Source organism: Melospiza melodia, chromosome 5 (assembly GCF_035770615.1).
Source record: "Melospiza melodia melodia isolate bMelMel2 chromosome 5, bMelMel2.pri, whole genome shotgun sequence".
Classification (NCBI taxonomy): Eukaryota; Metazoa; Chordata; class Aves; order Passeriformes; family Passerellidae; genus Melospiza; species Melospiza melodia.
In genome coordinates this window covers 17,588,275-17,600,583 of record NC_086198.1, presented here as the reverse complement: position 1 = coordinate 17,600,583, position 12,309 = coordinate 17,588,275, and the positions used below count along the sequence as shown (strand labels likewise).

At 39.7% G+C, this 12,309-nt stretch overlaps 1 protein-coding gene across 1 annotated transcript in view; it reads left to right on the top strand.

Annotated features, from left to right (window-relative positions):
• TBCK (TBC1 domain containing kinase) overlaps positions 1-4,864 on the top strand; it is an 88,208-nt gene extending 83,344 nt beyond the window's left edge. The window contains exon 26 of the mRNA XM_063156454.1: positions 4,188-4,864. Within this exon, the coding sequence (XP_063012524.1) occupies positions 4,188-4,298 (111 nt within the window). The 3' untranslated portion in view covers positions 4,299-4,864. The remainder of the gene's footprint in view (positions 1-4,187) is intronic.
• Positions 4,865-12,309: the final 7,445 nt, after the last annotated feature.

Here is a 12,309-nt window from a genome sequence, read left to right as displayed (position 1 = left end):
TTATTTATCTGGAACCCTTTAATATAAGAAGTAGCTGACTAAAAATAATCTTGTGTACTGGATCTCTGTTGTGGCATATGGAGAGTGTTGTTTAAAAAGTTGCAAACTGATCACTTTGACTGTTGAGCTTTCAGAGAGGTGTGGGTGAGCTCCTGGACTGAAATCACACAGCAGTCACACAGACTGCAGTTCCTGGGAGGTTTGTGTAGCATGAGTTTGCTAGTGAAATCTAGAAATAATCTTGTGGAAATGAATGAATACTATGAAATTTGATTGATATTTCTCCTCCAACTTCTCTTTTCCTTCTGACTCTTTTGGAGTAAGCTGTTAATATTTATATATACACTTATCACTGCGATCATTTTTGGTATTCTAGTGCAGGATATTGCTCCTCCTTCCCTCCCAGCGTGCCCTTTAATTACAGGCTGTCACGGGAATGTCTGCAGAGTGAATAATGTGTGCACAGCCCTTCGTGGCTGGCCCAAAGGGTGCTGGGAGTGGGCTGCTCACACTCACACTCTTGTGCTCTCACACTCTGCTGCAGACAGCCTGAAAACGTGACGTGCCTGGCATCAGACATGCACCACTTGAAAGCTGCTCTTCTGCTGCTTGGAGCAGGCTAGTAGAAACAGTTTGATAAATTCTCCAATGTGCAGATCATTAAGGTTCCTGATGGTGCTTAAAGGAGCAGTCCTGTTCTGCTATTTATATTGAGAGCATCACCAAGGCAGGGTAAAATCTTTAATATTTGCCCAGATTTTGGTATGAATTTGCTGTGATCTTGTCTGTCTCTGAAAGCCTGACTTTTTGTATCTGCATGAAGGGTCTTAACTGACTTCTTTCAATTGCAAATTGCAACTTTCTGGCTCAGTTATGTTCATCAGGAAGGCTGTTTAGTGTGGAATTGATGGATGTATTACTTAACAGAGGAACTGTATTTCCAAAGACCTCAGCAAAGTCATCATATAGTAGTCATTAAACAAGTTTATCACTTATTCATCCTTTCATATGTAATATTTGCTGTGAAAGCAGCAAGAAGAATTTCAATTTAGAAGTTCAGTTTAAGCATTAGATGCAATCAGGGAAAACACAGTAACTGGGCTTGGGAATCTCATTTTGAGGAAAGGCCACCTGAAGCAGAAAGTAAAAAGCTTAAAGTCCTGTAGTATCCCTTGTAGCCTTTCTCAGATAGGCACAACTCCCATTTACCCCAACTAGTCTTCTTGTCTAAATGAAAGCAGAAGCATTACAGAGGAGTGTGATCCATTGGTGGTGTGGGGAAAGATACATTTCAGAAGTTACATCAACACAAACATTTGATAAATTTGAGAAAGTTTAATCATATAATAAAATACAGTATATTTCTATTTACAGAAATATATTTCTGTAAAATGGAATTTAATTGTACAGTACCTTTATGTGTTTCAACACATCTCTCTTTGAAATGTAGGTGCTTTACAGGTTGCTAAGGATGTTATAGCCCATGGTCTTACCTCTTCACCATGTTATTTTCAATCTTAACAGCACCTTTGTAAGTTGGATTATTTAGTGAATTACAAATTACATATTCGGGTTCCTGTTAGGAAACTTCTAGTTGACACTTTCTGGTTGCATTTATAAAGGAAACAAAGCCCCTGCATGCATTCCAGGATGGCAGTTTCTGCTGTAGAAGGTCTGGGGCATTCATTCAAAAGAGCACCTTGGGATTTTTTTGATGCATGAGATTTTGCTCTTTTTGGATCAACGATTTTTATTTTTTCCAGCTTCTTAGGAAGCATTAATTTTTTTTTATCTTTATTTCTTTGATTCAGGCTACTGATACTTGGCATAACTGAGGGTCAAAGCAGGGAGAAAATCTATTTAGCTGTTTCAAACAGTTGTTCCTCTTGTGCCCCTCCATCAGTGCATACATCAGAAATAACACTCCCTTGTATTTTGAAAATAGTGCCTTCATGGAGTGTATTTTGGCAAGGCAAGGTAGCAGGTGGTGTTGGAACATTTCTGACACGTGGTGAACAAGTTCCTGTTCTTGTCTGCCACAGACAGGCTCCTCTGGCTGGGAGAGGGTGGCACTGACATGAGCAGAGGAGCAGAACTGTAAAAAGTCAAACCTTCCTTTAATAAGGAAGACTGCTGTAAGAGAATATTTCTTAGTTCCAGTAGAGAGAATACTTCTTAGTTTAGAAAGAAATAGTAGTAACTTTTGCTTTACCAATGAATATGAAATAAAGAAAATGTATTTTTAGACATACCTTGTTTACTAAAGCAGTTCTAAAATACAGTGGGACACAGGCCTTAATGCTCAAAGCCCAGGTACAAGGCATTTGTTTGTGTATTTTATTTTAAGGTTACATTGAATGGTAGTTATATTAGGGTTAGGGCATTCAAAACACTTGGAGCAGGGTTTACAGTTTATTATCAGCATTTAAAAAATATCACTAGTCAGAGAGTGGAACATCTCTGTTGACACATGGGACACTGTATTCAGGAAATAACCTGCTGCTTCCTGCAGCCTGAAGGCTCATTGCCATTTTTCATTTCTGCTGGCTCTGAGCAGCGTTGGTGTCTAAGACACAGCACTGAACATCAGGTGGAGAGCACTGTGAGGTGACAGATATGTCCATGTAAGGTAGAGATATCTGGTAGGAGTATTTCACTGGGAATATAAACTATTTTTGTAGCTCATGGTGGGCACAGCTCAGTGCTATTTTTGTTTGTACTTTACTGCACACCACACCTTTATGGACTGTGATTATAGCAAGAGATATTTGGGCTCTCCTAGTGATGTCTCTGTGCATATTGCACCACCTGTGCAGCCCAGAACCTTTCCAAAAGCATGGCATTTGCTTTGCTCCTGAAAGCTGACATCCACATATGGTGGAAGTTTACTGTCAGCTGCTTTGATTGCAGGATTTTTGTTATTTGATTCTTTGATTCCTGTACTGAATAATCCAAACTGATGGGGAAAGAGATGATCGAACTTTGAGTCTTCCCTGAACAGCCACCTGAAACAAATTTAACAGCCAAAATGTTGACAAGTAATCATGTAATATATCTAGTTCTGCCTTAGCACTCTTATGCTGTAATAGGTAACTGGAGAAAAATAAATTAAAAATAAATTCTATGTATTGAGTTTGGTTGGTGCCCAGAGCTGTTCTTGAGTTGGTAATTTAGTTGTTTGTGCAAAGTCAACAACCTGGACATCACACTTGCACCTGTTCTCAAATAGCATCAGTAATTATTTTAAAGAGTCAAAAAGGGAATTGTGAATGTTTTACATTGGAAGCCCATTGGAAGCGCTCAATGGTTTTACAAATGGTACTGAAAGAAGCAGTCTCAAAGACTCAGATGGCAGAGCAATCTCTCACAGCTATTGGAAATTAAGTAAAACTACTTGTTTCTCACTGATTAGTCCATTTTGGTGCTTGCTTTTTAATGTGTTGTAGTCAGTATATAGAAGGCAAGTTTGACATGTAATGCACAAATTATTGTTTGGATTTTGGTATTCTGAAACAATTTTGATTCTTTTACTCATGATTATTTTGATATACAAAATATCTTTGTCAGTGCAATGTTTCAGAGAGTTCCCATGTGGGAAGTGGCAATTGCTGTATTTGGTTTATGGCATGACCTGCTTGAGGAGAGAGACTTTCCATGGTGGGGGGATACCTGCTTGTACTGTTTAGCCTGCCTGTTGGCACACTGGTGGGAGCAGGGAGGATTAGAGATGGTAAACCCCAAATTCATATCTGACATCTGTGAGATCAGGTCACATCAGACAAGTCTGACAGGGAAGCAAATGACTTTCCCCTCAAACAGTGATGCTTGTACACTTGGGAAGCTGCAGAAAAGAGCTGGGAGTTAGGTTAATGCACAGAAAAATATTTGTTAGTTCATGCTTTGAGAGAGGCTCCAGTGATTGCCCTGAGATTAAACAGTCCTTTTAGAATGAGGTAATAATCTGCATAAGCAGAGATAAATAAAGTTCATTGTTATTAGTGTGACACTTTCAGGTTTTAACTTTCAGCTGTTTTAACACTGGCCTGGGCTTCTGTGTTGGACTTGTTGGTGCAAAACAAGAACTTCCTGTGGTCTGATATTTTTTGTTTAATTTGCCTTACATAACAGAAAGTTATTGTCGCTTAAGGACTATGATATGCAGTGGGCTAATGAAGTATCTGTTTCAGTTTGCAGCTCATCTAGTGAAAAACAAGTACCCCAGGGTCTGCATCCTTGATGGAGGGATCAACAAGATCAAGCCAACTGGTCTCCTCACTGTTCCTTCTCCACAAATCTGAGTGACTGTAAACATTCAGGACGATCTGTCTCAAGAGGAAAGTCCTACCTGCAGCACAGATATCCTGAGCCTGAAGGGTGTTATGGCATCTTCACAAGCTGTCCTGGTGATCAGTGTCTTTTCCTGCAGCTGTAGAGCCCAGGAGTTTTGTGTTTGTTCTTTAATATAGGGCTTAGTTGGAACTGATCAAAAGTGAAGCTTTAAGCTTTCCAAGAAGCCTCTTTCAGCATTGATGCAGTCTTGATGCAGACTTGAAGCAGAAGTGCTTGGGCAAGTCTGAACACAGAGAGAGGAACTTAACCTGGCTTTTGGTGTCTTACATTTCTGTGGAACAAAGTTAACTGGCACTTGATGGCTCTAAGGTGCACTTAGATTATTTGAAAAAGTATTTTACTGTGACTATTGAAAGTAGCAAAATGAAACTGTACCATGTATATTGTGTGAAAAAATGTGTTCCCTAATATTTGAAAAAGTAATTGCTGTATCTTCTGGCTTGCTTTATTTCTGGAGAAAGTGGTTTTTTTTCATCTGGTTTGGAAATAAAGATGTGTCCCAAATTGAAAGTCACTGTAAGAGCAGCTGCTGATTCAATCCAAAATCTGTCACAAGATGGAAAATTTCTTCTACTCTGTGGTGAATTGAACAATCTATTTCTATAATCATATAAAATTTAACAATTTCTGGAACAATTACAGTTACCAGAAAGGTGGGCTTTCAACAGTACTGTGTCTTAGGAGTATAAAGAATTTATTCTTAAAATAATAGTGTGCTTCCATTTTAGAATCTCATGCCTTGGAAGGAAACATTGCAATTTTAATTTTCATGTGAAAACATTCTAGAATTATCACTCTTGTATGAATTGGAAGTTGAGAGTTTTCTTTGGCCCTCTACTCTCTCAGCTAGTGGTGTTAGTTTTCTTGGGGATTTTTTGAGTCCTTGAAGATGAACTTTGGCACTGACAGTTTGGGACAGCAAACCTGCTTTGGAGCTGGGCTGGCTGCAAGTGCTGCAGGTGAGTGAAAGCAGGCTCCCACAAAGGGCATAAGGTGGCTGTGCAGCAAAGATGTGAGAATCACTTTGCAGTAAGAAGCCAAAAGCATTTAAAGCACCAAGAGAAACAGGACTTGGCATATCTCTTGCTGAGAAGCTAAAAATAAACTTGATTCAGACAGGTACCACCTTTCAAGAGATGTGGGGAAAAGAAACCCCAACACCCCATTCCTCCCCCTCAAAATCCCATGTTAGGTTTGCTATCTTGTCATGTCCATTTTTCTAAAAATAATGCTGGAGATGGAAAGAAGGCTAGGAAAATAAAATAATCTGTCTTCAAGAATGCTCCTTGAAAATAATTCATTTAATCCAGGAAAAGTAGTTATGATAATGTAAAACTGTCAGTATGGCACTGAAATTAAATAGAAATGTGCAAGAATGTGTTTTAGAAGACCAGAAAGTGTTAGATTTAGTGTTTTACGTTTTTAAAGCTGGAAAAAACTGATGCAACATGAGGCTTAATAATCACTGAAGTGTGAGAATTAAAACGTATTTTGTAAAATTAACAAAATGACACCAAAGACCTGTTCACCTGGTTACAGTCACATATCAGCTTGCATTGTGAATTTGACACCCTGCTCTTTTATTAGAGCCTCATCTGAAACATGGCAGGTTTCATACAAGCTCACTGTAGGGTAATGAGGATTTGCTCTGGAGATAGGATTATTGTATGTCTTATTTGAGGATTTTATATCAGGAGTAGGGAATAGTTTTAATTTGGCAAGCAGAACATTGCAGTAGCTAACTATTTTGTTCTTCTGTCACAACAGGTTTCCAAAACTGGTAAGTCTAAGAGAGAGGTGGGAGTGAAAGGCTGGGAACAGTTTCTGTACATCACTGGCAACCTGACCACTTGTTCTGTGGAGTTTTTTAATGTTGGTGGTTGTGGGTTTGGGGGTTTCTGGTTTTGGGAAGGGTTTTTTGAACTGAAACTGTGGGAGATGAGACTTTGTGAGAGGTGCTGAAAGAGAAGTCTTCATTCTCTTGGTGGGGCAAGCAGAAGGTTTTGTAGAGCTCTTGAAAGATTTCTGGAGGCTGAGTTTTCCAAACGTGTATTTCTAGAACGTGGTTTGTCCAGCTGTGCCATTCTCTGGTTTAGACTGCAGTTGGACGCCATAAAGTTTTAATAGGAGAAAAAAAACAATATTAATGTTCCATGTTGGTGTCTTCTGCTGCTAGCATAAAAATATCATAGCTAAATATTTCCCACTGTTGGGCCTGGAAAATGCAGCCTCTCTTAGTCTGTTTTTTCCTGCCATTTTAAAAACGTCCTGAATCTGCCCCAGCCACCTGGGCCTATAGCTTCCTGCCAGGACAGCCATATTCCCAGAGTATGGTACCCACGTGGGCTTCTAAAAAATGCCAAGGAATTAATTTTCTTTGGAAGCCTTAGACCTATTGATTATTGCAGACTATGAAACAAGTGCTGCTGACACTGGAGTCCTTCTTCAGACAGCATAGAGTCCTTTGAGCTTTTCATTGCAGTTTACATCTAAGTTCTTTGGGATTTATTTTGTTTTTACAAGTAGATATTTGTCCTGTTTGGTTAACTTCTTTTGGAGCAAAGACTAAGACTATTTGTTCTTATCCTAGAAACCTCCCTTCCTGCACCCATTTTTTTCCCTTTGTCATCCTGGTTTCTCCCAGGTGCCTAGGTTCTCTGTGACCAGGGTACTTTCCCAGTTCAGGACAGGAACAACTCACAGTGCAGCAGAAAGGAGGGAGGTTACAGTGTTTGCTTCACTCTAACTTCCACTAATCTGGTTCGCTTGAGGTGTTTCTGGCTTGTTGATTTTGGGGTGGTTTTGTTAGCTTTTGAGATGTTCTGTTGTTATTCCAATTTAGCATAAGTCTTCCCTTTTAAATTCTGTTCTTCCCACTGACTGTGTTTTTTGGTAGAGTGTTGTGGTAGACTCTTCCTGGCATATCTGAACTAGAGGCAGTACCCATAGCAGGTGGGCAGATGCTGGTATTTATTCTTTCATTTAGATAATTTATTTTTCTGACTTCCAAGACAATCTCTAGAACTGCTAAGGGCTAAATAATTTGTCAGAGTGGGTGAGGGTTAAATTTCTTCCCTTCTTTTTCCCAGTTTTAATCTATCCTTAGGCTTACTGACAAGATCACTGCACTTCACTGTTGCCTGGGACTTTGTGCATTCATAATCTGTGTAGGCATCACACAGAGGAATGATCTTATTTCTGTGACCTTCTGGATATCATGATCTAGACTTCCTGTGATATTTTAGCCAGGTAAGGAAGATGTTTATTAGAGTATCTCTTAGCTGGACTTCAGAGCTGCATCACACAAAACTCAATGAAACAAAGAACCCCAAATGATATGACTTTGTTCTTCAGCAGCTGCATCACTGATGTTATTATTGAAGGAGGCACTGTGAGAGCCTCTCAGTTCTGTGGCCTGAGACATACTTGCTGCTCTTATTTACAGGGTGTGAATGTTGTGCAGAATATCACTTGTCAAGATTTAATTTATGTTTGTGCTTTTAGTAGCTTATCAAGTTCCTTCAGTTAATATAAAAAATTAGGTATGTCTTTATTTAGCTTTCACAGTGTTCCGATTGAGTTACTAAGAGGCCTGGGAATTGTGTGGGACTGAGTATGGCCTTTTAATCTCCCATTTCCAGTTATCTTTTCTTTGCTGATGAGTCAGGCTGGCCTCTCCCATTGTAACATTAGAGACTTTACTGTCATCAGTCTTATCTTGCTATTTTTAATTCTTTTTGTTGAGCTCAGCTTGTGAAAATTAACTGAAAGAATTATTATTCTTCCCAAAAGTGTTTCTTTCCCAGAGAAGTAATGAAACTTGATCTGTGCCGACTTAACTAACATCAGACTTGTATATTTGACTAGCAAAATTACAGATTTTCCTTTCTGTTTGAATGCTAAGCTATAATGCTGGTATTGTCAATCTTTTAGGTTTCCAGACTTACTAGAAAGCTGATGCCAGAAACTGCAGGCTTGTTTGGAGCTCATGTTTCATTTACTTTTCAAGTGACCATGAAGCTTTAAGTTTGCCACTGCTTTTAAATAATAGTCCCAAAATACCTGTTGGACAACAGTCTCTGTTCTATGACAACAGAGTCTGTATTCCTTTCATTTAGGTTTGAAAATTCTTCTTGTTCTGCCATAAGCATTTGTGATTGAAGAGCATTCAGTTTTGTTGTATGTTTCTCATTATATCAGCATTTAATAAACCAACGTCATACAGAATTTAAAGACACTTTAAAAACAGAGAATCAGTAGAGTGCTGTTAGCGCTGAATCAATTTGTAAGTATTTTTTGTAAAGCCTTTTTCCAAAATTTGTTTAACCATAATATAAATCCATGTTCAGATTAATCTCTAATAGTGGTCTTGCATGTAGAGAGACCCCAGTGCGTGCACTCCTGTAATTTCCGTATTTTCCTTCCCTGGTAATGAGTCCTTGTGTGCTTGAGAAACCTGAGCAGAGACACCAGGTTTCCAGACACTGTAATCTGTCTAAAAGAGCAGATAGGGTAAAGCAACATGGTGAACATTGGATTCAATGGGAACAATCCAGGAAGAAGGTGAAGATCACTGGTTTAATTAATATTTCCTAACTGAAGCAGAATTAAATGTCTCCTCCTTGTCTATCTAGAATTAACTGTCATTACCTCATTTTAGAGAGAAATAGTGTCTGGTGGTATCAACTTTTTCAGCTGAGCCAGCCAAAAAGAGTAAAACTGAGAGTACAGAACAGGTAGCTGTGAGAGTTATGGGGTGACATTCTTGCCATTTGGTCACTGGATTTGACTTGGTTCAGTTGCTACCCTAAATGTGTTTTTTTTCTCCTGTCCTTTGAAATTTGAATGAGCTAATATCTCTGATTTTACACCTTTTCTTTAAGTAAAGCTGTTATTTCAAACAACATTTTTTCTCCAACCTCAAAGAAAAAGGTGGCATCCCATGTAGGATGTTGTCCTCAGGAGAGGAACTTGCTGGCTTTCAAGTTTTACATGTCCTCAGTTCAGTGGCAGCTCTTCAGCAGCTGAAATGCCCATACTCCAGGTCTGGAGAGATGTCCCATGTGCAATAAGTACCTGGAGGAAGCAACATGGAGAACTTACTTTAGTATGAAACTTTATGGGTATGTATGTAGCTATAATATGTGTATGAATACGATATAGTTAGCAAACAGCTTACTTTAAATTGACAAGATTGTTTAAAACTGCCAGCTCTTTTTGGAGAATACTCTGAACTTAGAATAGCTCAAAGAGGTTGTAAGAATTTTAATTTCTCCTTTGCAGCAATTGTATAGGTGTGCAGGGCACATACATTCACGTTAAGCCAAGGGCTTTACTAAACCAGGTAAGTCCCCTCATCACTTGAGAGAGAAAATTTCCTATTACTTTTCAAGGACAAACCAGCAAAATGGGCAGTTAGAACCCAGTGCTGTTGCAATATGCCTGAGCTCAATTGTTCTAATTAGTCCTTTTGAAATGCTTTGTGCCTCTTGGTCCTCTATGTGCAAATATACACTTACCCTACATTTCTTCTTAAAGCCCTAAAGATAAACCATTATTTACCTGGGCTTCTTTGCTGTCATCCTGCCTGATAGTGCTTTTACTGTGCACTTTACAGGCCCTCCCTCTCTCCCTCCAGGAATTCATTCAGCTTTTCATAGGGCCTTACCTTTAGTTCACCTTCCCTATTGGAAACATGCAATGAGTTTTCTTTCTCAGAAGAGTTTTTTTATGCACTCATTAGGTTTACTGTTCCTGGAAGCTACCTGCTCCTTATTAGCACATGCCTGAAGCCACTGACATTGGAATCCTGGGCTTGTAATTAAATGAGATTGCTGCTGTGCACAGTGGATGGAAGGGGGGGAGAAAAGGAAAATTTCTCTCAGTGCCTCCCTTGGAAAGGCATCCCTCCCATGATGAATCACTGAGAGAAGTCCTCATGGTGATGGATGTGAACCAGTGGGGGCAGCAGGACAGAGCTGAAGGCATCAGGGAGTTACTCTCTAATTACTCTTTCCTGACAAAGCAGAATAATTGACACATAGAGCTCGTGCTTCAAACTGCAGCCTGTTGCTCACTGCTTGTTACAGGAGGACCAATCCCTCATAGACTGGGGCTGCTCTGGGGTGAGCACCTCCTGAGACTCTGTCATGAACTGTCACCTCCTCTTCTGGCAAAGACAAGGTGTCTGCCTTATTATTATTATTTTTATTTTGAGGGTTTTTTTAAGTAGTGGGGAAAGACAGGCACTGGAAAAATTCAAGCAGCTCTACTGTATGTGCTGCACATAAAAGTTGTGTGATAAATGGTCATGGTAGCAGTAATCCAAACATATTACATTTAGTAATCTAAACATAAGCATAATCTAAACAATCTAAGCATAGCAGTAATCTAAACACATCTAAACAATGGGATCTCCACTGTACACCTGTTCACTTGTTACAGTGCTGTGTTGTCCTGTTGCAGAGCCTCACCTGTTCACAATTTTCAGCACCTTGATAGATTATTACAGCATTGGACTTCTGTAGTTTTGTGCAGAAACATCAGACTTGAGTCTGTGCCATGAGGTGTGAACCAGATTAAGAAAAGGTTATTTCATGCTGTAGATACAGCTTCTTGCAACTCCTGGCCAGTTTTCAGAAGTCTTTAGTTACTTACACAGAGGTCTTGCAGAAATCTGAACCCTTTGTTAAATGTCCAGATGGGACCTAAGTTCCTGAAAATCAGACCTCTGCACTCAGTGCTGAACATTTGAAATTTTGAACTTGAGTTTGGAAAATTTGTCCTCAAAAGGGTCAGGATTTTTCAGTGGGAAATGCTGGCAGAGCCATCTCTGTAGTGTTGTTAACCTGATTTGCAGACCAGCCATTCTGCCTGTGCAATAGAACAAGCCTAAAAGAGGCATTCATTGATGCCATTTGTCCTTACTGATATTGTTTAGTTGATTAAAAGAAAAAAAAATCTCCTGTACCTGTCTTCCTTGTGAAATCTTCTACTGACTACAAAATCCTCTTTAAGTCTCTGCTGACCCTGTTTCAGATTTCATTTTCAGGGGAGTGCTTTTACATAAAAAACCTTAAGAAGTTCAAATATTAGCAGCAAGCATGAAGATTGCTTTCCACACTGTTTTAGTGCTTCAGCAAGTTACAAAGATGATCAGAGGCACCTTCAGGTTGAAGGTAGTGTCCTGACTCTTTGCTTTAAGTTAGACATAGGCTTAAGTTCCTTAAATGCTTTATTCTGATCTGACTAGAAACAATTAGCAGGGATGAGCAAAACTTAAGCTTTGCCTGAATCCACTCAAAGACCTGAGGGATTTCTGTTACATTGGTTTTTTTATTAAGCCAAAACTAAAAATACCTCCTATAGCCAGAGAGCCTTAATCACACTAAGGAGTAGTTCTGAGAATAATAATAATGATGATGGTACTTCAAGGGAAAGAGGAGGGGGCAGAAACAATCAAAACCAAGATGGAGAAAGGCCACCCACCAAATCCATGTTGAAAGGATGTAAGCAGCCCTGAGAGTGCACACACCATTCCTGGAACTTCTCCTGGTTGAGCAGCACATCCCATTTGCCAGCAGTTACTGTCAGAGGCCAGAGGAGCTTTCTTGCCTGTAGTGATGGAGCTGCAGACTGCAATTAGGTGATGTTTTGTTTCAGGGACCTGCTCTAGGGGAGGTGCTGCTTGTGTAAAGGCTGTCTTTGCTCAGATTTGGAAGTGGTGTATCTTCCAAGGAGAAAAATTATCTCATTAACTCTTGGCGAGGAGGCGCTGTGCAGGCAGCATGCTCAGCCAGTGCTCGGCATGGGCTTTGTCACACACTGCAATTTGTAATTGCTGATTACTTCTTGGCTGATGTTGAAAGGCTGCCCAGAGTGCAAAACAGTAAGTAATCATCCTCCCCCACCTCCAATCTCGTTCAGTGGGAGCTTCACAGAAGAGGCAGGCAAGTCTGG